This window comes from Aedes aegypti, chromosome 2 (assembly GCF_002204515.2).
Source record: "Aedes aegypti strain LVP_AGWG chromosome 2, AaegL5.0 Primary Assembly, whole genome shotgun sequence".
Taxonomy (NCBI): Eukaryota; Metazoa; Arthropoda; class Insecta; order Diptera; family Culicidae; genus Aedes; species Aedes aegypti.
This window is the reverse complement of record NC_035108.1, coordinates 220,850,026-220,876,340: the sequence shown is the minus strand read 5'-3', so window position 1 is coordinate 220,876,340 and position 26,315 is coordinate 220,850,026. Positions and strand designations below refer to the sequence as shown.

Sequence of the window (26,315 nt, the reverse complement as noted above, 5' to 3'; positions counted from 1 at the left end):
ATGAAGATATATAGACTATTGGATCAGAGAGTGTCAGGAATAGGTCGGACATAAAGGAAATGGATCTAAATAAAGAATGATTCCACCCTGGAGGACCCAACTCCGAGAATTTCACGCCAAATTAAATAAGCGTGTTTATTGAAGCATCGATTCGAAATGCAATCAAAGTTTATCCCTTTCTGTTCTCTCGCTTCTCTGGTGATTGAGATGGTCCAGATTACCACGTCACCCTGAGGGGAATTTATGATATTTGCGAAATGATACTAAGCTACCCGCAAGTAAAAACGAACTCAGGAAAATCAGGAAAAACCAAAGACACGAAAGTGTTCGCGAAAGGATGAGAATTCGATGTTATTTCTCCTTTTTCTTTTACTTTTTCGGATCATATATAACAGCGCGGTTGGGTTTGGATATCGTTCGCAGAATACTTTATTTCAGATGTTTTTTTTTTATTGTGACACAACTTTTTGTTAACGCATATCACTCTATCCAAGTGATTTTCAACCTTTCGTGGATCTAATAAGCTCTCGTAAATTAGTTATCACAGTCTGAAGGATTTCAATATTCGGACACTCACGCACTTCTCTGTCTAAATATTATCTGGAAGGAGCGTTCCGTAATTGTTTATGCCAGATACGTTCGACTGATTTGGAGTGAGAGGATTGATGTGTATTTAAATCACTTGTTGATATGGGAAATATATATAGCTAGCAGCATTGATCCATTATAAACACATGAAGTTTGTGAAAGACAATAATAATGAAAGAAATTTTTATCCAAATGTAAACTGTAAAAGTTTTGAAGAATATTAGCGATATAGATTAAGAATTAGGTAGCTACGGAATACAATCTTATGATTTTCATCAACGTCAGCAAAACGAATTGTCGAGAATCTAACAACCAAGAATTTATTATTCGAATAATTAATTAGGTTAATAAAAAATATTTTCATTCATTTTAACCATTTCTATCTACCGTTTTGATTCATATTACGGACACTTAAGGCCTCAGTGAAGTATAACTCATCAGAAAGCATATCAAATAAATCATTCTGCATGATTCCTCCGCGTTATCAAGCCTTCAAACCAATAAACTTTCGAATGGTGGGTGAAGATTTTGATTCCGCTACATAAATAATTTCAAATAAATAGAAATGTGTAGACTTTTCATGATTCTTATTCCGGACATTTCCTTACTTTTGCCTCATAATCCGGACACTTTGATTCGAATTCCGGACAGCTCATGAAAGTCGTAAATAGAAAAGTCAAATAATCAATTCAAATGGGCAAACCACTCAAGAGGCGTCTAAGGCAGTTTTGCATTATAAATTTTCATAGGTATCTATGGATAATGTTAACTAAAATCAGCCTCGAAAGTGAGAACTTTCGAATGGCAAAAATTGAAACATTTCGTGTGAAATGTTTCCCATACAAACGAGAGTGTCCGGAATTTGAAGCTGTCCGTAATATGAATCAAAACGGTAATTCCATTAGCAATCCATCCAAAAACTTTTGAAAAAATCACTCTATTCATGTTTTTTTTTTCAAAAAATTTGAACAAAAAGTTCTAAACGCACTTTTTGTTAAGTTCATGTCAATATCTCTTGGGAGTTCCAGTTCTTCTCAAAGGTACTTCTGGAGATCTTCAGGAAGATTTGTTCTAGAAATCCCAAAAAAAAAGCTTCTTGAAAATAATCATGATTTTTTTTTTCAGTAATCTTTTGAAGAAGTATTTATGGGCAAAAGCCCTGAATGTGTCCTGAAAAGTATGTAACCAATAACATACATAAAGAAAACTGGTTTAGGTATTGACGTGGATTATAATTGTTTAGCTGTTTCAAAGACATACCGAAATGTTTCTAGAACCATGTTATCAAATATCACAACTAGAGATAATTTTGAATATATATGTGTTTTTTGAGCAGATTAAAATGGTTCAAAAATATCGTACAGCATTAAATTTTGAATTCAAAAAATAATGGACGTTATAGGGGTTAACATTTTTTGGAATCAATTTTTTTGTATAATGGGATAATTACCTGCTCATATCTGAGCTCAAGTAGTGGATCTCAATTTTTCTATTTTGTATGAAAAACGGCCAATGCGTATTTTATTTTGTCCAACACCAGAGGGTGACAAACAGAAAAACTTTACTCTTCGAAAAACTACTATAATTTCACAACATTTGAAATATACATTTTTTTTTATTATACAAATTTTTCATTCGAAAAGCGAGATATATACTAATTTGATCGAGCAACTTATCATTGAATGACTATAAAATTGTATCATTTGAAGGATACGCGTACTTTATTCCTAAGATAAGGCCGTCTTTAGTGTCGTGCGGTAAACTCGATCTATTATGGATTTGTTATCATCAAATATGTATAAATCAAAGTTTTTAATTTCACCCCAAAATAGGCATTGAGGTCTCTTGGGCTACGATGCAATGTTTGTCATCTTCAGAACTCACTCACCATTAGGAACGTATCTGGCATAAATTATACTAACAAAGTAACGAATTGGTACTAACTTATTCCATCGAAAGATCGTCTTATTTGTCGTTAATTGGCAGCTCGTTTTTTATATTTTTATCTACCACAAACTATGAATCTCTTCTACAACTACCGTTGGTTTCATTGCTTTAATCAGTGTTGTCAAAACCGAACCGTGCTCTTTATGTGCTCTCATCACGCTGTTAATTACTGTTATTTAACTGTACAACAACCTAGAACTCCTGAATTGTTATCGTGGCTATAAAAACGACGAAAATATGCTGACTCTGGAAATCATAACTAAAATCGAAAATATTAACAAAATTACATCGAACAGAAATAAACAATAATAAATTAGGAAATAAAGCGATTAACTTGGAGGGTGTTTTTCTTATTTTTATCGTTATCTCCCCATTTTGAATAGCCTTTCATTTTTTGCGCCTTGCTCCCTTCTTGCTGGTGGCGGGTTCTTCTGGCAGTGGATCTTCTGCTACAAAACAGAGTGGTTGGCCAAACGCCCGAGACGAAAGGATAGTGTCGTCTTCCTCAGCTGGAAGATTGGTTTTCACACGCAAAGGAGATACATATTTATTAATGCATGACATTTTGCGCGCGCGGAACTGAGAAGTGTAGTGTTGCGGAAGCGTACACACCGAGTGAAAAGTTGAGCACACGCACTCTCAAGAGCACACAACGAGCCGCACAATCTTTCGGGTGCTGTCTGTGCATGAGAAATTCAGGTGAGATCTGAAGATATGCAAAGCGTGACAGACAAACATGCTGCCGGGTCAGGGTTGGGGTTATGAGTGTGTTTTACCATGTGGAAATGAATACCTGGTGACGGAATAATTGATGAAGATTAAATAAATCCATGAATTAAATTTTTGGGGTTAGTTGTGACACGTGGAAGGTTCGTGCCTGATAATTTTTCGGCACAAATGTCGTTGGTTAGCAGGGGTGATAGCAAAGAAAAACTGGTCCATTTCTTCCATTTATTTTATGACGCGGAAGGTACAGCGAGCAATTATTATATGGTGCTCCCCAGATCGTTATTATTAGAAATCATCTTCATCTAATATGTGATTACCAATCGTTTTGTAGGGTTTAGGTCTAGACAAAACAATTCAAAAAGATGTAGGTTACGTTTTGAAAATATGCTCTGTTCATGATGTAAGTCCACAAATTCAAAGGAAATCAATGATAATTAGTTTTGAATTATATTGTATATCGAATAATTCTATGACACTACGCCTAATGTCACTTCTCTGAAAGTCCATTACATCATATAGTCACTACCTCGGATGGTAATGAACCCAAATGAGTCACACAACCCCGAATCGTCACAACCCCACGAAATTGATTGTTCTTCGGCTCAAATCAAGACTGAAAGTTCCTCAAATTCTCTCCTACGAATGACGTACAAACTTCAGAACAACATATTGTTAACCCATTGGGCCTGAATAATCAAAACTCTCACCGCTCAGCGAGCGAATATTAAACGGATTTCATTTTTTTTGTCACTATACTCGTACACATATCTAGTTTCTAAAAGTGGAAAAAGGATCTTGGGAATGTTCCTGTGGCCGGAGTTAATCAAGTGGGTCACTTGGTCAAGACGGGTGAAAACGGTTCTGGGCTCTTGGGCCCCTGGAGGTAGGCAAGTTTTCAAGCCACAGATAGTTTTCAAGATCGTTTATAATATGGCCACTATCACAAAGAATCTGAAGAAAGACGCATCAGTGTAAACCTCCTGAGAAACCAGTATTTGATTTAATGTCCTGCATTTGATTTATTCTACAAATGATTTTTTTTGGGTCCTTGGGACTAATCAAATTCACTTTAAAGTGGTCAACTTGCTTCACAACATCTGTGCCAAGATAATGGGAATGCATTTTTGTGTTTGAATGTTTTTTTTTTTTCAAGAATTGAAAAGTTTAGTATGCATCAGATCTGTAGCCTGATCTTCCTGGCATTAAGTTCCAAAACTCTCCATTTTAAATGATAAATATCAGGTATGCTTATCTTTATGCTTATTAATATGATTGTCATTTCAAATACAGTTGTGTTCATAATAACAGTAGTGGAAGCCATTTTTCATAAACAAAACGTTCTTACCCTATGAGCAATCGGCATGAAATTTTGGCAGAGAACTACTAATATACTCAATTTTATTACCATAGAATATGAAATTTTTTACAATTTATTTTTCATTTTTTCATCAAAATGGTGTAACTTTAAAACGGATCCTAAGTTTTATTTTTATTTTGCGCAGCCTTGCAGCTTAGCCATAGAAAACGATTGGTGAGCATAGATTTGACGGAGATTTATTCCTGATGATAACGGTCTGGGAAACACCGTGATAGGTGTTTTTCGAACTTAATACTTGAAAAGGAGACATTGGAAAAATTATTGCAAAAAGAAGACGTTATTCGTCAGACCATCGTTTGATTCTGACGTTCAAATGATTCAAAATTCTACTAGCTATGCAGAGCTTAGAAAATTTAAGAACGTTGTCGTTCTGCAAAAAAATTGCTTCGGTTTATTATAGACAGACTGAATGACAAGAATAAATCAAGAACAGCGAAGGAAATAATAAAGTTTTCCAAGAAAGAAAACCGGTAACAATTAAACATCGACACGGAAACAGTAAAGAAGGGTACGACTAGGTGTCAGGATGTGAAATGGCTGGATATTACAGCGAGGGAAAAGAGACATAAATTTCAGTGATTTCTAAGGATCACACCAACCAACTGATGAGCACACAGAGCTAAAAGGACACAAATAGGAAAACAAGTTTTTTTTTGTTGGTTTGCTGGTCTCACAGCAACACAGTCAATTACTTTCTGGTAGCGAAATTGATCGATGTTGGGCCGAACGCATTCGCAGCATTCCGAAGCCGGACATGGGACGAAATCCAGCGAATAATTTCCTCTTTTTTCCGGAGTCGACAGCGGACGCGTTTCCTGATGAAGTTGACATGGAGGAACTCGCAATATTAGGCACCGGAAACCGCAGGTCTGGCCGTTTTGGAAGCATAAAAGGAATGTTGAATACGGTTGTGTAATTATCAGAGCTCTTTCAATGTTTAAATCCTGTCAACCAAGTCAATATGACATAGAAAATTTGTTTTGATAACACTAAAAGATCTGCTTCTAGTTATTTGCATCATAAGCAGCTACCAACATTTCGAATTCAACCATAAAAATATAATGAACAAAGTTAATTTCCAACAGCGTTGTGATCTTTAATAATCAACAAATAGTTCGATATTATTTTCAAAGGTAAGTATCATTTCAATATTCGATGAATAATAGTGGACAAAACGGCTGTCAAACGGGAACACTTCTTTCACCGCTTAAAACAGATGAAAAAATATATTATTCTTCTTTCTGGCGTTACGTCCCCACTGGGACTCAGATAAGTGTTCTTATGGGAACTTCCACAGTTATTAACTGAGAGCTTACTATGCCAATGACCATTTTTGCATGTGTATATCGTGTGTAGCGTTGGGCGATTTTGAATCGATGTTCCGAAAATCGATGTCTGCATTCCGATTAATCGATTTTTTGAATCGATGTTTGGAGTACCTAAAATCTGGTGAATCGATTCTCTTCATTCGATTTTTTGATTTGATTCATTTTGTTGAAATCGTTAAATATTTCTTAATAAGTTTGTGTAGAAGAAACCACATTTTGAACTAGCCTTGAAGTAGTAAATCGGTGCGATTGATTTTCAAAACTGATTTGATTGAAATATGTTGAAATCGAACACAAATGCATTTGGTCTCATTTCAAACTTCATAAATTTCAATTTTCATCCGATTCGAATCGATTCAAAACCATCGATGCAAAGGATTCGATTAAATCGGTGAATCGATTTGACAATACAAATGTGAATCGATTCAGTAACATCGATGTTCTGGACAAATTTGCCCAACGCTAATCGTGTGGCAGGTACGAAGATACTCTATGCCCTGGGAAGTCGAGAGCATTTCCAACCCGAAAAGATCCTCGACCGGTGGGATTCGAACCCACGACCCTCAGATTGGACTTGCTGAATAGCTGCGCATTTACCGAAATTTCCGAAATCGAAATTTTTTTTATGCCAGATGTCTTAGAAATGCATGAAACGTCGAGATCTGGTGTTATTTGTAAATTTTTTTTTTTGAAAAAATCGACTTTTTGGGCCTTTCTGTCGAAAAATCATAATTTGAATGGGATATTAAAAACAATAGTATTTTATCACCTCTTTTATGATCGTAGGGCATTTCCTTCATTAGATTTGTGATATTTTATTAGGGTGGCTCACTTATTTTCCATTGGTGTTTGCCGAAAATTAAAAAAAAATTGCGTGATTTTCATTCGGAATGCAACATTTCACTAAGCTGAACCAGTTCAGAGTCCTCGTCTCATACGTGATTTCAGATGCACTCATTTCAGAGATCAAGCATTGAGCCTCAGTGACCTTTCCAATTTAGTCTTGCAAATTCCGAAGGAAATTCCAGAGAAAATTCTGAAGGAAATACCGAAGAAAATTCCAAAGGAAATTCCAACGGAAATTTCAGAGGGAATTACGAAGGAAATTCCAGTGGAAATTATGAAGGAAATTCCAGTGGAAATTCCGAAAGAAATTCCAGAGAAAATTCAGAAGGAAATTCCAGACCAAATTTCTCAGAAAATTCCAGAGGAAATTTCGCAGGAAATTCCGAAGGAAATTCCAGAATAAATTCCGAAGGAAATTCCAGAGAAAATTTGGATGGAAATTCCAGAGAAAATCCCGCAAGAAATTCCAGAGGAAATTCCAAAGGAAATTCCAGAGATAATTTCGAAGAAAATTCTAGGGGAAATACGGAAGGAAATTCCAAAGGAAGTTCCGAATGAAATTACAGAGGAAATTCCGAAGGAAATTCCAGAGGAAACGAAAATTATAGAGGTACTTCCGAAGAAAATTCCGAAATAATTTCAAAGCTTCAAAAGACATTCCAAATGAAATTCCGAATCAAATTTAGAATGAAGCTTCAAAAGGAATTCCGAAGGAAACTCCAGAAGAAATTCCGAAGCAAATTGGAAAGTAAATTTCGACGAAAATAACGTAGAAAATTCCAAATCAAATCCCGAAGGTAGCTCCAAAAGAAATTCCAAACGAAATTCCAAAGCAAATCCCGAAAGAAATTCCAAAGCAAATTCAAAAAGAAATTTCATAAAAATAAATCCGAATGGATTTTTGAAGGATGTTCCGAAGCAAATTCCAAAGAAAACTCGGACGAAAATTGCGCAGAAAATTCCAAATGAAATTCCAAAGCCAGCTCTAAAAGAAATTGCAAAAGAAATTCCATAAGAAATTTCAATGGAACTTCCGAAGCGAATTCCGAAAGAAATTCTGAAGGCAATTCCAGAAGAAATTCCGAAAGAAATTCCAAAGGAAACGCCGAAGAAAATTTTGAAGAACTGAAGAAGGAAATTCCGAAAGTAATTCCAAAGAAATTCAAAATAACTTCCTAAAGCAAATTACTGAAAGAAATTCATGAAGAAATTCCAAAGAAAATTCTGAAGTAAATTAGATATAAAGTTCCGAAGAATACAAAGAAATTTTAAAGGATACTCCTAAGAAAATTTCGAAAAAACAATTCGAAGGAAATTCCGAGAAAATTTAACGGAAATTCTGATGAAAATTACGTAAAACAGTCCAAAGGAAAATTCCGTAAAAAATTCCAATCAAAACTTCGAAATAAAATTCCGAAATCTCCATAAGAAATTCCAAAGATTATTCCAAAGGAAATTCCGAGGAAACTCTATAACAAATTTGGAAGTAAACTTCAAACGAAATTTCGAAAGAAATTTCAAAGACAATTTTGAAGGAAGTTATAAAGGAATTCCAAAGGAAATTCTGAAGAAAATTTGATAAGTAGCCTCAAAGAAAATTGCAAAGAATTTTAAAGGATACTCCTAAGGAAATTTCGACGGAAATTCCAAAGTTAATTCCGAAGGAAACTGAAAAAAAATCTAACGGAATTTCCGAAGCAAATTTCAGAGGAAATTCTGACGAAAATTGCGTAGAAAATTCCAAAGGAAATTCCGAAAAAAATCCAAAGGAAATTCCGAAGAAAATTCCGTGGAAAATTCCAAAGGAAATTCCTAAAACTCCATAGGAAATTCCATACAACAATTCAAAGGAAATTCCGAATGAAATTCAAAAAGAAAATTTTGATGAAAAAATCACAGCTCCAAAAGAAATTCCAAAGGAAACTTCGATGGAAACTTTCAAAATATAAGGGAAAACCCGAAAAAAAAAATCCTAAAAGAAATTCGGAAGCACATTCCAAAGGACATTCCGACGACAATTCTGAAAAATATCCAAAGCATATTCAAAAGGGAATTTCTAAGGAAATTCAAAAGAAAATTCCAAAGCAAATTGCAATAAAAAAAGGAAGTTAAAAGGAAATTTCGTAGAAAATTTCTAAGGAATTTTCTATGGAATATCCAAAGCAAATTTGTGAGGAAATTCTCAAGAAAACTCTGTAGAAATTTCAAAGAAAATTGTAAAGGAAATTTCTAAGAATATTCCGCACTAAATTTCAAAGGTCCAAAAGAAATCCCAAATGAAATTCTGAAGAAAGCTCCAAGGAAAATTTCGAAGGAAATTCCAATGAAAAGTTCAGAATGAAATTTCGAAGGATACATCATTTCGAAGGAAATACCACAGAAAATTCAAAAGGGCACTTCTAAAGATACCGAAGAAAATTCCACAGGATATTTCGAAGCAAATTCAGGATAAATTTCCAATTTTAATGAAGATTCCGTAGAAAATTTCAAAGGAAATTTCGAAGAAAAGTCCAATAAAAAATTTTAAAAGGAATTTCGAAGGAAATTCCGATTAAAATTCCAAAGGAAACTCCAAAGAAAATTCCGTTGAAAACTCCAACGAAAAAAATCCATATGAAATTCCGACGAAATTTCTATAAGGAACATTGTTACATCTTTGAAGAATAAACAAGATTGTTAAAACTGGAATTGCCTACGTTGTCACAACCGAATCGCGTGTACTATAGCAAGCAGAAGGCAACGTACTTTTGGTTCGGGAATGAAGGAGCCCAAGGCTGAGAATCTCTTTTGAAAATATAAACTAAACACTTTTGTTGCCCTTCATCGTCGCCCATCAAGCTATTGTCATAATTTGAATACGTCAAAAATTATTTTATTCCTTTTTTATCTGTATTTTGATTATGGCAGTTAGAGTTGTACTTCACTGAATTCACTGATTATTGTTATTGGAACGTTTTATTTTAACTATTCAAAAGAAAACCTTAATGAAAATATCTTAACGAAGAGTTGCATGCCAATGAAGAATCATGATTCAAAACTATACAAATAAAGTTGATTTGTTAGATCTATTGAGAATATATATATTTTTTAAATTTACAAATTAGATGATCACCCTTATGCAAAACTGAGGACAATAGCCCCAATGAAATTATATGTTAACAGTGGCCTACGATGACATAGGAGATGTTTAATTACTCTTGTATTTATTATTCCATTCAAATTCTCAATTTTTTTTTTAAGGACCACCGTAATGGAATATAAGTGAGCCTTCCCAATGAAATATCACGAATCTAATGAAGGAAATGGCCTACGATGATGAAAGAGGTGATAAAATACTATTGTTTTTAATATCCCATTCAAATTATGATTTTTCGACAGAAAGGCCCACCGTAATGGAAAATAAGTAAACTGCCCTAATAAAATACCACATATTAAATGTAGAAAATGGCTTACGATAATGTGAGAGATGTTCCAATACTATTGTCTTCAATATTCAATTAAAATTCTATTTTTTTATTTTTTTTATTTTTAACAAAAAGGACCACCCTAATGGAAAGTAAATGAACCACCCTAATGAAATATCACATATAATATGCTTTCAGTGGCCAACAATGATATAGGATATGCTTCAATACTATTGCCTTGAATTTTTCAGCAATTGAATTCAAATCGTTCATTTCAAATTCAATTCACTCCCCCAACTAAAAAATTTACTAAGTCCCAAAAGGTCGATTTTCCAAATAACACCAGATCTCGACTTTTCATGCATTTCTAAGACATCTGGCATCAAAAAAAAATTTTGGAGATTTTTCATGGGTCAAAAAAGCCAAACTTTGACCGCTTTGGGGGTCCACTTAATGAAGTCCGATTGAGCTCAAATTTTGCATGGGGACTTTTTTCGAGGAGACAAAACTTTTGAGCACTACCATTTTTTGAAATTCGATGGCAAAATTTTTCCCATACATTTCATTGGCCTAATGTGCATACTTCCAAAGAATCATGTGATTTTATGTCTATTGAATGCACATAAAAGACGCGAGTCAAATGACGTGTATTTGTGCCTTATTTTAAATACTAAAGCGTCTGATTTGGGAAATGCCAATCATAGTGAGAATGTGTTTGTGTCCTTCAAAATGTAGTTTAACATTTTTTGTTCGATAGATCTTCAAGAACACATTTTTGTGTCGTTTTATCATTTAACTCTTGTGTCATTCAGTCATACAGTGAATCACGTTCACAGTAATTTTCCTTATTTTTAAGAGTGCAGTTCCTTACATGATTGGAAACCATTCCGTTTAATTCATACAGAGTTGCCGCCCTAGAATTGTTCTAAGCTTCGCTCAGCTCTTCGAAATCGGCAAGCTTAGAATCATGAATATATCGGAACCAATTACACGAATTGTTATTCTCTTGAGCGTATGACTTTTCAGCGCTACACAAGCAACTGAAGGCTATGTAAGGAATGATTATTTTAAATACCCTTTTAAATACGTCCCTCATTAAAATCATAGCAACAAAAATGTGAGTAAGAACAGCTAGAAGTATTCTGACAACAATATTTTGCTTGTTCACAACTGAGACAATAGCGGACTATATTCCAGTGGAAAAGCAATGCAAACAAAAAAAATATACGTTTTTAAAACAGTTGCCGTCTCTTAAGTTTTTTAGTTTAAAGCCTACGATAGGAGTTTGGGCAGGTATCTCCCATTGGACGAGAATATGATTCAACTCACACCTTTCTTGCTTAATTGACAGGCTTTAATTAGAGACAATCCATTTATTGCTTATATATACTGGGATCGACGACGTGCAGAGTTTGTCCCTTCTTTGTACTGATAAATTAAAACGTAAGAAACGATTCGCATCTGCTACAGTTGTCAACAGCTGCCAATTTATGAATATACGATAACAATATGGTTTAGACCAATGCTATTGCAATGAAAAATGAACAAACATATGATGGGGTTGTGCTACCAAACTACACATTCAATTTACAAATCTGAAATGAATCTACGTGTTCTACGCTGCCAGCAGAGGAATCTGAATCGATTCGACAGCCACCCAAAAACTATGTCCGAACATAAAACAAACAAGAAAATGCAAAAGATCTTCAGAAGGCAGAAAGAGGATGAAATAAGAGCGGAACGAAAAGCCTCTATTGGTTTGCGAGTTCAATGCGGACCTGAGCTGGACATGTCGGTCGTGGTTGGTGCCGAAAGTCCCTGTTTTTGCTGTTGATAATTTGGCCCCTGAGATTTGGATGGTCCCCTCCTAGGTGTTCGATCTGGATAATCAGGCACATTGACTACAGGTATTTCTAGCTGTGGATTGCTAGCACCAGTCATCGCATTGGCATCACTAGTAGTTGTAGTATTGGTTTGAGCTTTCGACTCAGCAGCTTTGCCACTGGAAATTTCGTTTGCCTTTTTCAAGACCTGATAGATTTGATCGATGTCGGTCGGTTCTGTGGGCACGTGTAACAAACAATGAAAGCAGGTATTTTACAATTCTAGATGAGAAATGTAATGGTGATTGATTCAAACAATAAATCTGTGCAAGACCCAGTTTTTCTTTGAGATTTTACTGATTTTGGTACAACAATCAAATGGAAGTGTTAGTATTTTGGTGGGGTTATCATAAGGCTATTCAGTTGAATTCAATGCTAAATATGACATCGATGCTTGGCTTAAAGATGTAAGAAGAGCTGACTACCTCTATGCAGTATACCTAATTCAAGCGATCCCAATACTGTCAATATACGTGATGTCTGTTCTGCTTCATCTACCCCTACATAAATAATGATGAATGAATTGGTAATTTAATGAAAGTGTAATTCTCATCACGCGTTGACATTTGGTCACATCCAGTGTACTTAATTATTCGTGGGATGAAACCAACAATTGTAATGCAGGTATGAATACTAGAACAACCCAAAACGACTTACTTTCCTCCTCCACTTCGGTGCGATTCTCGATCTCGGATGTGCTCTTCTGGCGTCGGAGCAGTTTCTGTTTCACTTGGCATTTTGGCAGCTGTGATGCACAGTCGGCGTGCACGTTCACCTTGCATATCCTGCAGCGGAGGCCCTGTCGCGTGTGACCTGAATTTGGATAGATAAAATTTGACTCAATTCAATGCTACAAGTTCAACGTGTAGAAAACATCTTTAAAGGAAGAAAAAGCAATGAAATGGAGTTGATACATTTCACATTAGGACGTTTTGCTTAATAATATTTGCATCAAAATAAATTGAAATGTCAACGACAAATCGCTTATTCTTCAACTTTAAATTAACACGATCATGTAACATGCAGGCGTCTTTAATTGAATATTAAACGGGATGCAGTAAGAATGGATAAATTTGGTTTACTTTTACTATCATCTTCTGTTTACGCTACATTGAAATTTAAATATTTTTATCTGTGTGGGTCGCCGCCCAAATTCGCAGGCAAAAATTGATAAAGTAGATGAAAAAAACGAATTTAGTTCTGTATCATTTAATTCCACTAGAGTTGAGAGAACACTAGTGGAATTAAATGGTATTGTGCTAAATTCAGTTTTTTCATCTACTTGTAGGTATTCCACTAAACAGCTCGAAAATTTATTTTTAAAAATTGATTGAAAAAATGTGAGAACAACACATTCATATATATATATATATATATATATATATATATATATATATATATATATATATATATATATATATATATATATATATATATATATATATATATATATATATATATATATATATATATATATATATATATATATATATATATATATATATATATATATATATATATATATATATATATATATATATATATATATATATATATATATATATATATATATATATATATATATATATATATATATATATATATATATATATATATATATATATATATATATATATATATATATATATATATATATATATATATATATATATATATATATATATATATATATATATTCATTTCAAATGGTCATTTGGATTTGGAGCAAAATTAACACACAACCGTTTTCCAATGCATTTTTATTAGTCTCATTTCAAACATTCATTTCTTATATCTAGGTGTTCTGTGTTAAACAACACTATCATCCTTATTTGGTAAAACAAATTTAAGATTTTATTAAAATTTGTTAATAACATATTATATTTCATTTGCCGTAGCAGTTCAGATTTTTAACAAGTGAGTTGATTTTACCTGCTTATAAGAGGAAAACATGGTCCCAAAATGCTGCCTTGAGGAACACCAGCTCTTACAGGAAGTCTTTCAGACCTGGAGTTCTGATAATTAACCTGAAGTGTACGATTTGACAGATAAATTTGAATTATTCTAACAATGTGTGTTGGAAAATTAAGTTTTTTTTTTAAATTTTACGATCAAGCCTTCATGCCAAGCACTGTCGAATGCTTTTTCTATGTCTAGAAGAGCAAGACCAGTAAAATAGCTTTCAGATATGTTGGAACGGTTAAAATTTGTTACACGTAAGAGTTGATAAGTGGTCGAATGTCCATGGCGGAATCCGAACTGTTCATTGGCAAACAATGAATTTTTATTGTGTGGACCATCATTCTGTTCAAAATACCTTCCCAAAAAGTCTACTGATGGATGAAAGCAAACTGATTGGACGATAGCTAGAAGCTTCTGCAGGATTTTTGTCTGGATTCAAAATTGGTAGGTACAACCTTAGCATTTTTCCATTTGTCCGGAAAATATGTCAACTAAGAACATTTGTTGAATAAATCAACTAAGAATGATAAGCTACTTACTAAAAGTTTCATGATGAGCATGTGGAAAATTCCATTATCGCCAGGAGCTCTCATATTATCGTTTTTAAAAGTTCTCACTTCTTCCAAATCAGTCTCCTAGGAATTTTCACACACGTTCTCTTGATTGAGAATATTTTCGAAGTCTTGAGAAACTTGATTTTCAATTGGACCTAAATTAAAATTGTGCGCGCTTTCAAACTGCATAGCAAGTTTTTTTTAAGCTTTTTCGCAATAAGTTAGTAATAATTTGTTTTCCTCTTTCAAAATTTTAGATAATTTCAAATTTTTTAAATTTTATATACCGTCGATGGGGGTGACAATGGGTCTAGGGGGTGAGATTGGGTCAAAACAGAAAAATATGTTTTGTGAAATATTTCAGCTAATAACGCTGATATTACTAAAATTAATAATTCATATGTTAGGGTACATATTATTACACATAATTCATAACAATATACATTTTTAGAAATAGTAGTTTTTGTTTACTACATCAATAAACTTGCATGTTGAAACTAGATAAAATTTACAACATTAAATTTCTCCTGTACAAAGTATCACGCATGTACTCTAGCCTCTATCGTTGTATTAGTAGAATGTTGAAAGTCTTTTCATTACACATCACAGGTATTTTCCGGAATCTGTTTGATTTTCCCACAAAAAAATAATTTTTTTCGGTACGATGTCTAAAACATTGAAAATGGGGGTGACATTGGGTCAAGCAAGAACGATAGTAAATGAAATTCCAAGTCCATTTTTTGACATTTTTCGGTGCCGGGTGTTCTCTTTTTTCATTAAGATGTGTTTATTTTTTCTATATACAGCATCTCTGAAACATCAAACAAGTCTACTTGAGTATTCCGTGCATTGAATAATAATACAACGCATTTTGACAACTTCTCAAACCAGCAACTGTGTTTCGTGCGCAGCAACATCGTAAATTTTTATCAAAAGGGTTTTTTTTCTAAATTTGATTATTTATCAGTATTTTCGTATTATAGAAACATCTCATGCAAGTACAAATGAGTTGGATCGCTGAAATATTGGGATTATGGCGTCACCATCTGCCTGAATTGTAGTGATCGTGGAATGTCGCACCGAAATTTAACTATTTGCGAAGATTTAAAATAATCACTGTTTCAGTACACCTTTGGGGAACTGAATAGGCTTCATGGTAATGGTGATGAGACTTTGAAGACAATTTGAGGGAAAAAACAAGAAAATTTATTTAAACTTGACGATAAATGTTAGATTTACATATTTTTTCTCATAGATCTTCAATTTTTTGGTATAATCGTTCTTTAAAGTGGGTTTATTATACTTGTGAAACATCTTAGATATCTTTTTAACTTGTTTGCATCGTATTCCATCAATATTTTTCAGCTGTGAATGGTTTTGCAATCATTTTCTCAAAAACAAGTTATTTCAATTTCAGTGACCCAATGTCACCCCCTCTATGGGGTGAGATTGGGTCATTTTTCATTCACTTGTGGTGCCGCTGTGAATAAATATTTGTCTTTAATTTTTTGAACAGTTGTTAATGTACCATCAAAGTACATACAGACCAAATTTGAAGTTTATTGGAGTTAAATTGCGATAGTTATTCAAAAAATAAATCGCACATATCCGTTTTTGACCCATTGTCACCCCCAACGACGGTAATTTTCAAAATGGCTTAGAGCCAGGGTCCAATTGAAAAAAAATATTTCCAAAATTTTTGTTTCTTAATTGTGAAAAACGTTTCTTGATTTCTTTCTGCAAATCCTGCCATATAATTTTCATAGCAGGATCGCGAGTGCGTTGAAATTGCCTTCTCCTCACGTTTTTAAGACGGATCAAGAGTTTAAGATTATCGTCTATAATCACGGAGTCAAATTTTACTTCACATTTTGGAATTGCAATGCTCCTGGCTTCAAAAATGGAATTTGTTTAAGTTTCAAGAGCATTGTCAATATCAAGTTTTGTTTGTAAAGGAATATTAACATTAAGATTAGAGCCATATTTCATATATATATTCCAGTCAGCACGAAAATAATTAAAAGAGGAGCTGATAGGATTGGGAACCGCTTCATGGGATTTTAGAGCTATCAGGGTATTGAAATGAGAAATATTCTGAAGAGCACTTATCAAATAAAGTTCTGCCGTTGGAATTACTTTGAGAATTACTCCATTACCGATGTTTGGCAATAGAGTCACCAATTACAAAAAAATTTGACTTATTGCGAGTCAATTTTCACATGTTAGTTTGGAGCAAATTATCTTGCTACCCAGTGCATTGGAAGGGCAAATAGGCAGCTATGAAAGTTTATTTACCAAGCTGAATTTTAACAGAAATGTAGTATCTAGATAACTATTATAGCAATAGATAAAAATTATAGCACGTAGCTTTCTTTAATGATCGAACTACTACGATCAGTCTCTTTGGTTCCGACCGTTCACCCGAACGGACGGAAGTGTAACAAGTCTCCCTAATTAAAAGTGAAACAATAAAGTTAGTGCTCAAGTGAAACTCCAAGTGGTTATAGTCTTATTTCGTCCTCCGTTCCAATACTTTAACTTGGCGACGAGGATGGGATTCGAACCCACGTTTCAAAAACTTTAGTTTCAAATTACGAAAAACCTTGATGTTTTATACGCCTATGAATGATGATTGCAACTCCCCAACATGCTCCATCAAGTCGATCATTACGATAAACATAGTAGTTGGGATATCCTCTAAATTTGGATCCAGGTTTCAAATAAGTTTCAGTATGACTGCTTTATGCACGTTATTAGCTGTATGAAAATTAAACAGCTCGTCCTCATTATTGTTCAATTTAAAATATTTAAATAATTATTTATTGGATCCATTAGAAAAACGTAATCTACTAACAATTCGATAAGTAAATTTTACCCCGACCGGACTGTTTCAGTCATAGTGGTGGCTTTGAACATTGCATCAATCATTTGATTTAATTGTTCAGTTAGAAAATTTTAATCAGAGGGAGGCATATCACTTGAAGTGGGTGCATTATCTAATGATTTTCCGTTAGAATTTTCGGTAGACGAAAAGGCGGAGTAGAAGTCACCTGTGGCGGCAGGGTTTTTTCCATTTGAGTTAAAACAATTTGAATGAGTGATCATAGCATTAAAAGAGGAGGAGTTCAAATTACCTGCTTCGATATCGGCATTTTCCTTGGGTAGATATCGTATCGTCCGTTATCGTAACGGACAGTACCGTTCATCTGGCACCAGTCTCGACCACACGCCTACGCGAAAGGCAATCCCAAAAGGTTTATTTATGATTGCCCCCACAATTCGCGCATACAAATTTTGTGGTATCACGCTTCACTGGACAGACGTCCTTGAGAAGATCCTTCGCAAATCATGAATTTAACATCCGTGCGGCAATGTTTTGTACCGTGACCCCACTTTTGGCACTAATGGTACTGAGTGGGGTTCCGGAAGTTTCCTCCAGGTTTCTGGAAAAGTTCCAGTGTCACACGGATATCGAGCATAAGTCTAGCTTTTTCTAAAGCTCCAATATTATTAAGATCTTTTACGTTAAAGTGAACTAAATAATATTTTTGAGAGAGCCCTATCCGAACAATGCCAGATTGGGTTCTCATTTTCATAATGATTACTTGGACTGGGGAAAAACCAAGTAGGGTAGGTGTATCAGTTATGAACATAGTGGTTTCCTATTTCACCATACGTGACTACTTGAGTGTCTTCACAGTTTGAAAGGTTTTGTGTGTTGTAGTAGTGAGATTTAAAATATATCCTAATTCCAAAACATTCAAAAAGATTAAAAATGTAAAAGTTATCAAAATTTCACATATGTCCTAATAGGGAATCACTATGGCCATAACTGGTACACTTTCCTTAAATCATTTATTCCTTTTTCGATCACTTCAGGTGACTTATAGTCACTCGAGATACCTTTCAAGACGACTTTGAACAAACGTTCAGTGTTGTCGTCATAAGTAAAAAAATGGGCTTCTTCTATTCAAGATGTTCGAGACGAAGTTCGCGATCTTTAAGAGTTTCCGACAAAACGCCACAGCCTCCTTTCTTTGCGATTACGAAAGAGACCTTGATTCCCCTAATGGAGTTCAAGATCTCCTGCTTAAATCCCGCAAATTCGGAACAACTGACCACGATAGGCGGCACTCTTTGCTTCCTCACTTGAATCAAAGTGCCTGGGCTAGAGACTGCTTCGATTTGGTGTTCGGAAAATTTGTCTAGAGCATAAAACTGATTGCTCATTTTGATGCAATTATCAACATTATCCGTTTCACCCTTAGAAGAAAATTCGCATTCCGGAGAAACGTCCTTTCTTCCATTCTTGGCACGTTTAGTGACAGTTTTAAATCCCACTTTTTTGGAAGGAAGTTGTCAATTCAGAGATTCATTCTTTTGTTTGTAGTTGCAACCATGTTTAGTGAATAAACGAAAGAAGACGAGACCTTCGAGAGGTTTTTCCCAAGACGGTGTCCAAGAAGGATTACCACCGCTAGCTTTCGCCAACGGGTCCAACGAAAAATCGAAGGCACGGGTCCAAACAAGGATCGTAAAGGAATCAATAGTAGCCTTCCTTAGCCGAGTGGTTAGAGTCCGCGGCTACAAAGCAAAGCCATGCTGAAGGTGTCTGGGTTCGATTCCCGGTTGGTCCAGGATCGTTTCGTAATGGAAATTTCCTTGACTTCACTGGGCATAGAGTATCATCGTACCTGCAACACGATATATGTATGAATGCGAAAATGGCAACTTAGGCAAAGAAAGCTCTCAGTTAATAACTGTGGAAGTGGTCTTAAGAACACTAAGCTGAGTAGCCGGCTCTGTCCCAGTGGGGTCGTTAATGCCAAGAAGAAGGAGTAGAAAAAATAGTACCGTAAAATCGGGTGTAATTGATCAGAAGGGTGAAATTGATCATCGTATCACACGATTTTATTTATTCGTAATGGATCACAAATATCAATGTAAGCTGCAGTAAATGAACGTTGCTTGTCATAACTATTGTCGAATTGTGTGTTGCAATGTTTTTTGCGTTAAAGAATGTTTATTTCTATGAAAATAACGTAAATTTTCAAAATCATGCACGGTGCAGTATTGACAAACAGCTATGAACTTCTATTTATAAGCAAGGATTTGAACATGGTATAAACCTGAAATTTTGTGAGGATGCTTGAGATACATCCCCAAACCAGATTTCTTCACCAAAACTCGTACCAATTAGCTCATATGGTTGAAATAATTGAATTTCTGTTAGATATCATTGAATTCCTTAGGAAATTGCATACATTTAGGCGTTTTCCGCGTAATTAATGAAATTTAACTCTTCGTTATTTATATAAATATTGCATTGTTAAGAATTTTACAAGCATATTCGAATTCAGGGAGCTCAAATTTATCATATAGAGTTGTTTTGGAAACTAACAATAATGGCATTGACAAGTGATCAATTTCGCCCCGAAATGAGATACTCTGATTTTTTATTTTAGAGGTATTTGTTAACACTAAAATGACATTTGTTAGAAAATTAGTGGGCTTCGTAGCCGTGCGGTTAGCGGCGTCAGTCGTTTAGGCGTATTGTGCTACGGAGTGTGGGTTCGATTCCCGCCCCAGTCGGAGAAAACTTTTCGTCAAACGAAAAATTCTTCAATGGTCCATTGGTCGTTCCGTGTGTCCGTTGTCTTATGTTAGTTAAGTTCAGTCTGTGCAGCCTATCGCTGAAGACGGTGTAAATTGTCTTTAAAAAAAAAATGTCGGTACATAAGTCGATGAGGCTCACCTTCGTACTTGTTTTCCTGCATCTAGTTGTTTGGCATTGTTAACATTATAGAAAACAGACTAGAAAAACCGTGAAAAATGATCAATTTCACCCGAAATTACGGTACTGAAAAGTACTGTTTTAGTAGCATTGAAAAGGCCTTTTTTAATTTTAGCACTGAAAAGTACTGTTTTATTGCTTTAGGTAGTTTTTAAAGAAAAACTTTCAAGAGCAGAGAGAATTCATATACGCACAGCACGAAGGTACGATGCGCACTTAGATTTTTTATAATAATTTTGGGATTCTGGAAGCCATTCTGAGATTCTTGATATTATGTTGACTCACTACAATTCTCATAAACATCTCAACATTTATTCGACGAATCGAACGAAATACATGAGTTCTATAAGAAACTCAGCAATCCTAACGGACTCATAACACTTTTTGCCGCAAATCCTAGAGATGCCTTCCAGAGTTCGAGATTACCACATAAATACCGTAAAACGGGGTAACTTGTGGGCTTTGTAGCCGTGCGGTTAGTGTCACCAGGCATTTTGCTGCATCGTGCTAAGGAGTGAGGGTTCAATTACCGCCTCAGACAGGAATATTTTTCGTGAAAATGTTTTCCGACTGCGCCACTGGGCGTTGCATGCTAGTCCGTTGTCTAGTGTGGTGCTTCCTTCAAAGGGCAATATGCTTACTGGAAGCAATAACCTGTACGTATATTTAACAAAAAAAAACTTTGATAATGCGGGTAACTTGGATAGTGGGAGACCCACAGCATACTTAACGAAATAACAAAATTTCTTTAATCAGTTAAGCAAAACGAATGCAAAAGTAACGAGTATTAGTATGACACTTAGTGTCAAACCTATTTTCGTTGGAATCAAGTACATTTTAATATATATATGCATATATAAAAAAAATATAAGATTTTAGTATTTTGAAAGGCTTGCAAAACAATCTGTTCTACAATCACTATTTCCTGAAGTCATAATGAGTTCGTCACTTATCTTTGACAGCCTAGTTGTAGTAGAACATGAATTCGGTCTCAAATCTCTTAGCGAAAACCATTTTCACAAACTGGGACCATTTTTGTAATCTTAGTCAGAAATTTCCATATAACGTTAAGTGCCTAGAGGTATGCAACGCCCTATAAATGTTCCGTAATTCATTCAATTTTGTTCGATTGATTCTCCATTAAAAAAGTTATCCCAAAACAGAAAACCGACTTTCGATTATATGAAAAATTATATATCCATTCAGAATAAATCTTTTTGCAATCTATCAACTGCAATCGATGGTTTGGATACCAGTACTTATTTAAAAAATATATAAATTATAAATCTTTGAAACAGCATACATGAATATTCAAGTTTTCTTCGAAAAAACTATCCAAGTTATCCCGTTTTATGGTATTTGGAATCCCATATCCATCATCGTAATACAACATTTTGTAAAAAATCTCAGAGGACGGTCAAAATTCTATCGCTTTTTTATCAGAATCTCAGTTCTAGAAAAAAATCTAGAAGCTTCATAATTTCATGATTTCTGTGATCTTAAGATCTCATTATAGGATACAAATTCCTAGCTTAAACACCAAAACTCGAAGAAGTTGACGAAGACGGGAAACCGCTCCGAAAAATCTTTTATGCCAAGGCTTGATAAATAAGACACATAAAATGAATGCCGGATTTATCGAAAATTTACACGACAAATTGTGTATAATACATAATTTACAAATATTTAAGAGAGAAACGAAATAATGTGCAGAAATATGAAAAAAAAACAAAGGTTGTTCAATTACTTACAAACGGCTACATGTTCAAAATCATTATCTTTCCAATCTTCTGTTTTATCGTAGTATTACAGTGTGGACTTAATGGATGTTGGTTACTAACCATGAACATATTTTTCGGTCGCTCAACCAAATTATCATATTGTAAATAGGTCCTCCATTCATATTACTGAATCCTTATACCCATATTGTTATCACTTCATACACTTCTTGACACACGATACAACAAAGCAGAACCCAGGTTCAAGCAAGCATGTTTTTCAGTTGACGCTGTCATCCCTCATCTTTCACGACATACTCAACTAGGTATAACGACAGGCGTGCATTTTAGTCCATTAGATTCTATTAGCTATCAGGCAGATAAAATGGAAAATCGCTGTTAAGTTAAGTGGAGCGGTTTTGTGTTGCACAAATGTAATAATATCTGCTAAATATAGATGGTCGCTGATGCTGGACATTTTGATATGCTCTTTCCTAGATGCCTAGAGTTGCATGGATGGTTCACGTGGTTGGGAATGGTTGTGAATTATTAATCAACTACAGTTCTCTGATATCATCCATTGATCATGAATAATTTTTCAGAACTGCCAGAAATGATCTGAACCCGAATCCGACAGGCGAACCATTTCGGTTGCCATTTCACAACTTGAATGGCGGGAACATAGCCGGCTGCTGGTGAACATTACCGCTCTGCAAATCAGAAAGCACATTTTCATAAGAAAAAGAAGGCACATGTTGTTGTCAATTGCCGTTAAAGGATAACTTTCATATGCACACCGCTGTACACAGAAGTTTGCATTACAGGATTAGATACTTCTCACACTCGAGTGGATAAAGGATTACAGTCACAAAAACCGTTTTGTTTTATTGTTCGCTGGTGCTGCTCTTTGCTCGAGTCCCGACGAGTGCAAACTTTCCTATGTATGTATTTTGCACGTGTGCAGAGAAGGGTCAGTTATAGAGTGAGGCTTTGATGTCTACAGATTATTCGAGTATTAGCGCATTATAAGGCGTTGAAGCGATAATTTATATTCAGAATATTTAGCAGAAACAAAGCAATAAACTTTTATATATTGTACTGAAAAAGAAATAGAAGATTATTCATCAAGTCGATCACCTCCAACCTTCAAAATTTTATGTCGCTTAGCTTAGCTTTACTATCAACAGCATGATGCCAGTGCATGTGCTATCGAGAAACTACAAAATTTCCAAAAACACTGATTTCACGATTGATACTGACATCAAACAAATTTTCAATTATTAAAACATTTGTATCATATACAGTTAAACAAAGCTAAATGAATACAAGATACAGTTTTAAAATAATAATTCAACCCCTCCCTCAAATGAGCCCTTAATACTGTACAACGTCATCATATGTTGAAAAGCGGGAAAAAAAAAATAACGATACAGCTTACTTATGAGAGAAAGGAAAACTGAAAGACCTGTGCAGCACATGGAAAAGCGATTACATTCCGCAAATGGCTTTTACTCACCTCTTAAAACTTGTGAGCAAACATCGCATGGTGTTATCTTCTTATACGTATACTCCTGTAGATTATGGTTATCCGATCCATCGAACCGTATCTGAGCACCATTTCCGCTTTTCCTGCAAGATGGTGTAAGCGAGAATTGCTTAATAATTTGTATAATTAAAGTGCACTTTTGCAGAAGGGAAGGATCACAAATTGTCACACATGTGTGGTAACCATACTTCGGGGGAAACGATAAAACATAAATGTGATAGAGTGCGGGTAGGCGTACAGCACAAGATATTTCATGTATATACAACAATGGCTAATCATTCTGTTTTACTGCCATTGATACTTATTGTTTCTTATAGCCAGAGAGCGAAAATAATTATATAGAGTATCACACATTACTTGCAGATATATATTTGGGCGGATTTCAATTAGCAAACAGGATATGTTTTTACGATATTTGTGGCTTACAACGTGTCCGGTAATGATACATCAAAGTCAGTAATGTAATCTAAGAATATATCTACAATGTATAAGTAAGCTTTCCAATAGGTTGAACTCATAAATCTTGCAAATCTGCCCAGTCGAGAGATGCCTATAGGTTGTCGCAGAAAGTATGGGCACGACTTTACCATACTGCCATTTCGAGACTAATGCAGATACAAATCTGATTTTTACACATTCAAAACAATAAAATTATTAAGAGTGGATGTTGAATTTTTATCGATTTTTTTCGCTACCTGTTTGTCAATGGTGCTACAATTCTGGAAGCTCTTCTTATCAGTTTTTCACAAATTGCATTATTTCTGAGCGACTTTGTTGTACGAAATCTGAAAAATATATATTCACCATTGCCGATACGATGAATGATCAGACTATCACTTATTTTATTTGAAATTATAAACTTAAGTATATGAAATGTGGATTGAAACCAAAAATCAGATTTTTGCAGTGGTCGATTTTTGGAAGGGTCAAAACCAAGCCCGTGTTTATCCAAGAAAACATATAAAACCTAAAATTTGTGTTGCCTATCCAAAAGTATAGATATTTGACGTAAGCAAATTTGATATCAAAGATTTTTGCAGTGGTCGATTTTTGGAAGGGTCAAAACCAAGCCCGTGTTTATCCAAGAAAACATATAAAACCTAAAATTTGTGTTGCCTATCCAAAAGTATAGATATTTGACATAAGCAAATTTGATATCAAATAATTTTATTCATATTTAAAATACCTGAATAGCTATGATTTCGTGAAGTTATCGTAAGTGAATGGAAAAAAACTTGCGATATTTTAGAATTTTACCATTTTGTCAAATGCTTTCTAGCAAAGACAAATAAAATTTAAAACAAAAATTCTTGTGAAACGTTTTAGATACAATGTACTTAAACTTGCCACATCGAAGGATTTCGATAAAAAAAGTTATTACTAGTTAAGTTCCAACAAAACACAAAAGTAGAGTCTGTGCTGGCTAGATGAGAATTGATTTTCTAAAACCAAAAATTTCATTGTAAAAGTTTATATATTAAAACAGAATTTTCACAGGCTGCATTTAAAATGCCCCGAAGCAAAATACAAAAAGTTAAAAATAACTGTTTGTTTGAGAAAATATTGCGATTCTTGTTATCAAAGTCATGCCCATACTTTCTGGGGCACCCTATAAGCCGTAGCACATTGCGGACCAAACCACCATTTCTCATCAGACCTGCTAGGGAAATTTAGACAGTTCTGAGAAAATAGATGTGTTTCATATGACCTCAATGAAATAAAATAAAAGAATGCAAATAAAATTTTAATACTTTTAAAAGATTGAAAATAAAGTCTTTCCCAGTTTTTTTTCGAACGGATATTATACAGTGAAACCTCCATGAGTCGATATTGAAGGGACCATCGACTCATGGAAATATCGAGTCATGGAACAACAATCCCTAAGAAACCTGTTTCAAGGGACCATCATAGTAACCATGAAATTTTGTTGCTAGTATGGTTCCATGAGTCGAAATCGAGTCATGGAACATCGACTCATGGAGGTATCACTGTATATCCTTTCTAGTCGCTATACTGTGTTGAGATTTTAATCTACATCTTATCATGAGTGTACCAAAAATTAATCAAATTATCAAATTTACAAGTGGAGTACTTTATATGTGATCGTTATTTAGCGTTTACGATATCAAAACATATATGGTCGGTGTTCAAACAGACTGGACTAGACGATATTTTGGCCTTGTAAAGATAAGTCAAGGAATCAAATCTGATCCTTTTGATGATTGTTTTATAAGGATGTTTAATCACATAAATAAATAAGTTTTGAATATAAATTTGCATTACCATGGGAATGAATGCTTAGAATACGTTTTCCTGAAATCATTAAGAAAGTGTTGGTCCAGTCTAGGAACGCCAAAAATGTCATCGACTTACATATCCACATTCACATAGAATGACTAACATATTTATAAACTTTCCAGTATCAGTATATTCCAGTACCGTTTATATTGATTTTCTAGCATCAGCATATCTCTTCAATTTACGATAATCAATAAATATTAAAATGATCAACTAAAAATTCAATCATAATTGCAAATGTTCAATTATCTTGAATTAATAACTGGCTTCTAAATCCGTTGTCACTAAACTGTGACCGTCGATGCAGTTTTGGCCCACTTTATGTTTTTTTAGTTTCATA

At 34.4% G+C, this 26,315-nt stretch overlaps 1 protein-coding gene across 22 annotated transcripts in view; it reads right to left on the bottom strand.

Moving 5' to 3' along the window:
- Positions 1-26,315, bottom strand: part of LOC5567708 — a 424,671-nt gene that overhangs the window by 55,130 nt on the left and 343,226 nt on the right. For 17 of the 22 annotated variants that reach the window (XM_021844068.1, XM_021844074.1, XM_021844070.1 and 14 more), the window contains 3 exons: positions 23,648-23,760; positions 12,761-12,916; positions 11,999-12,280 (listed from right to left, as the gene is read on the bottom strand). In XM_021844068.1, coding sequence (XP_021699760.1) covers positions 11,999-12,280; positions 12,761-12,916; positions 23,648-23,760 — 551 coding nt within the window. Of the gene's footprint in view, positions 1-1,548; positions 3,045-11,998; positions 12,281-12,528; positions 12,604-12,760; positions 12,917-23,647; positions 23,761-26,315 lie in introns of those variants that run through there. The other 5 variants (XM_021844082.1, XM_021844084.1, XM_021844081.1 and 2 more) reach the window with 5 other exon arrangements.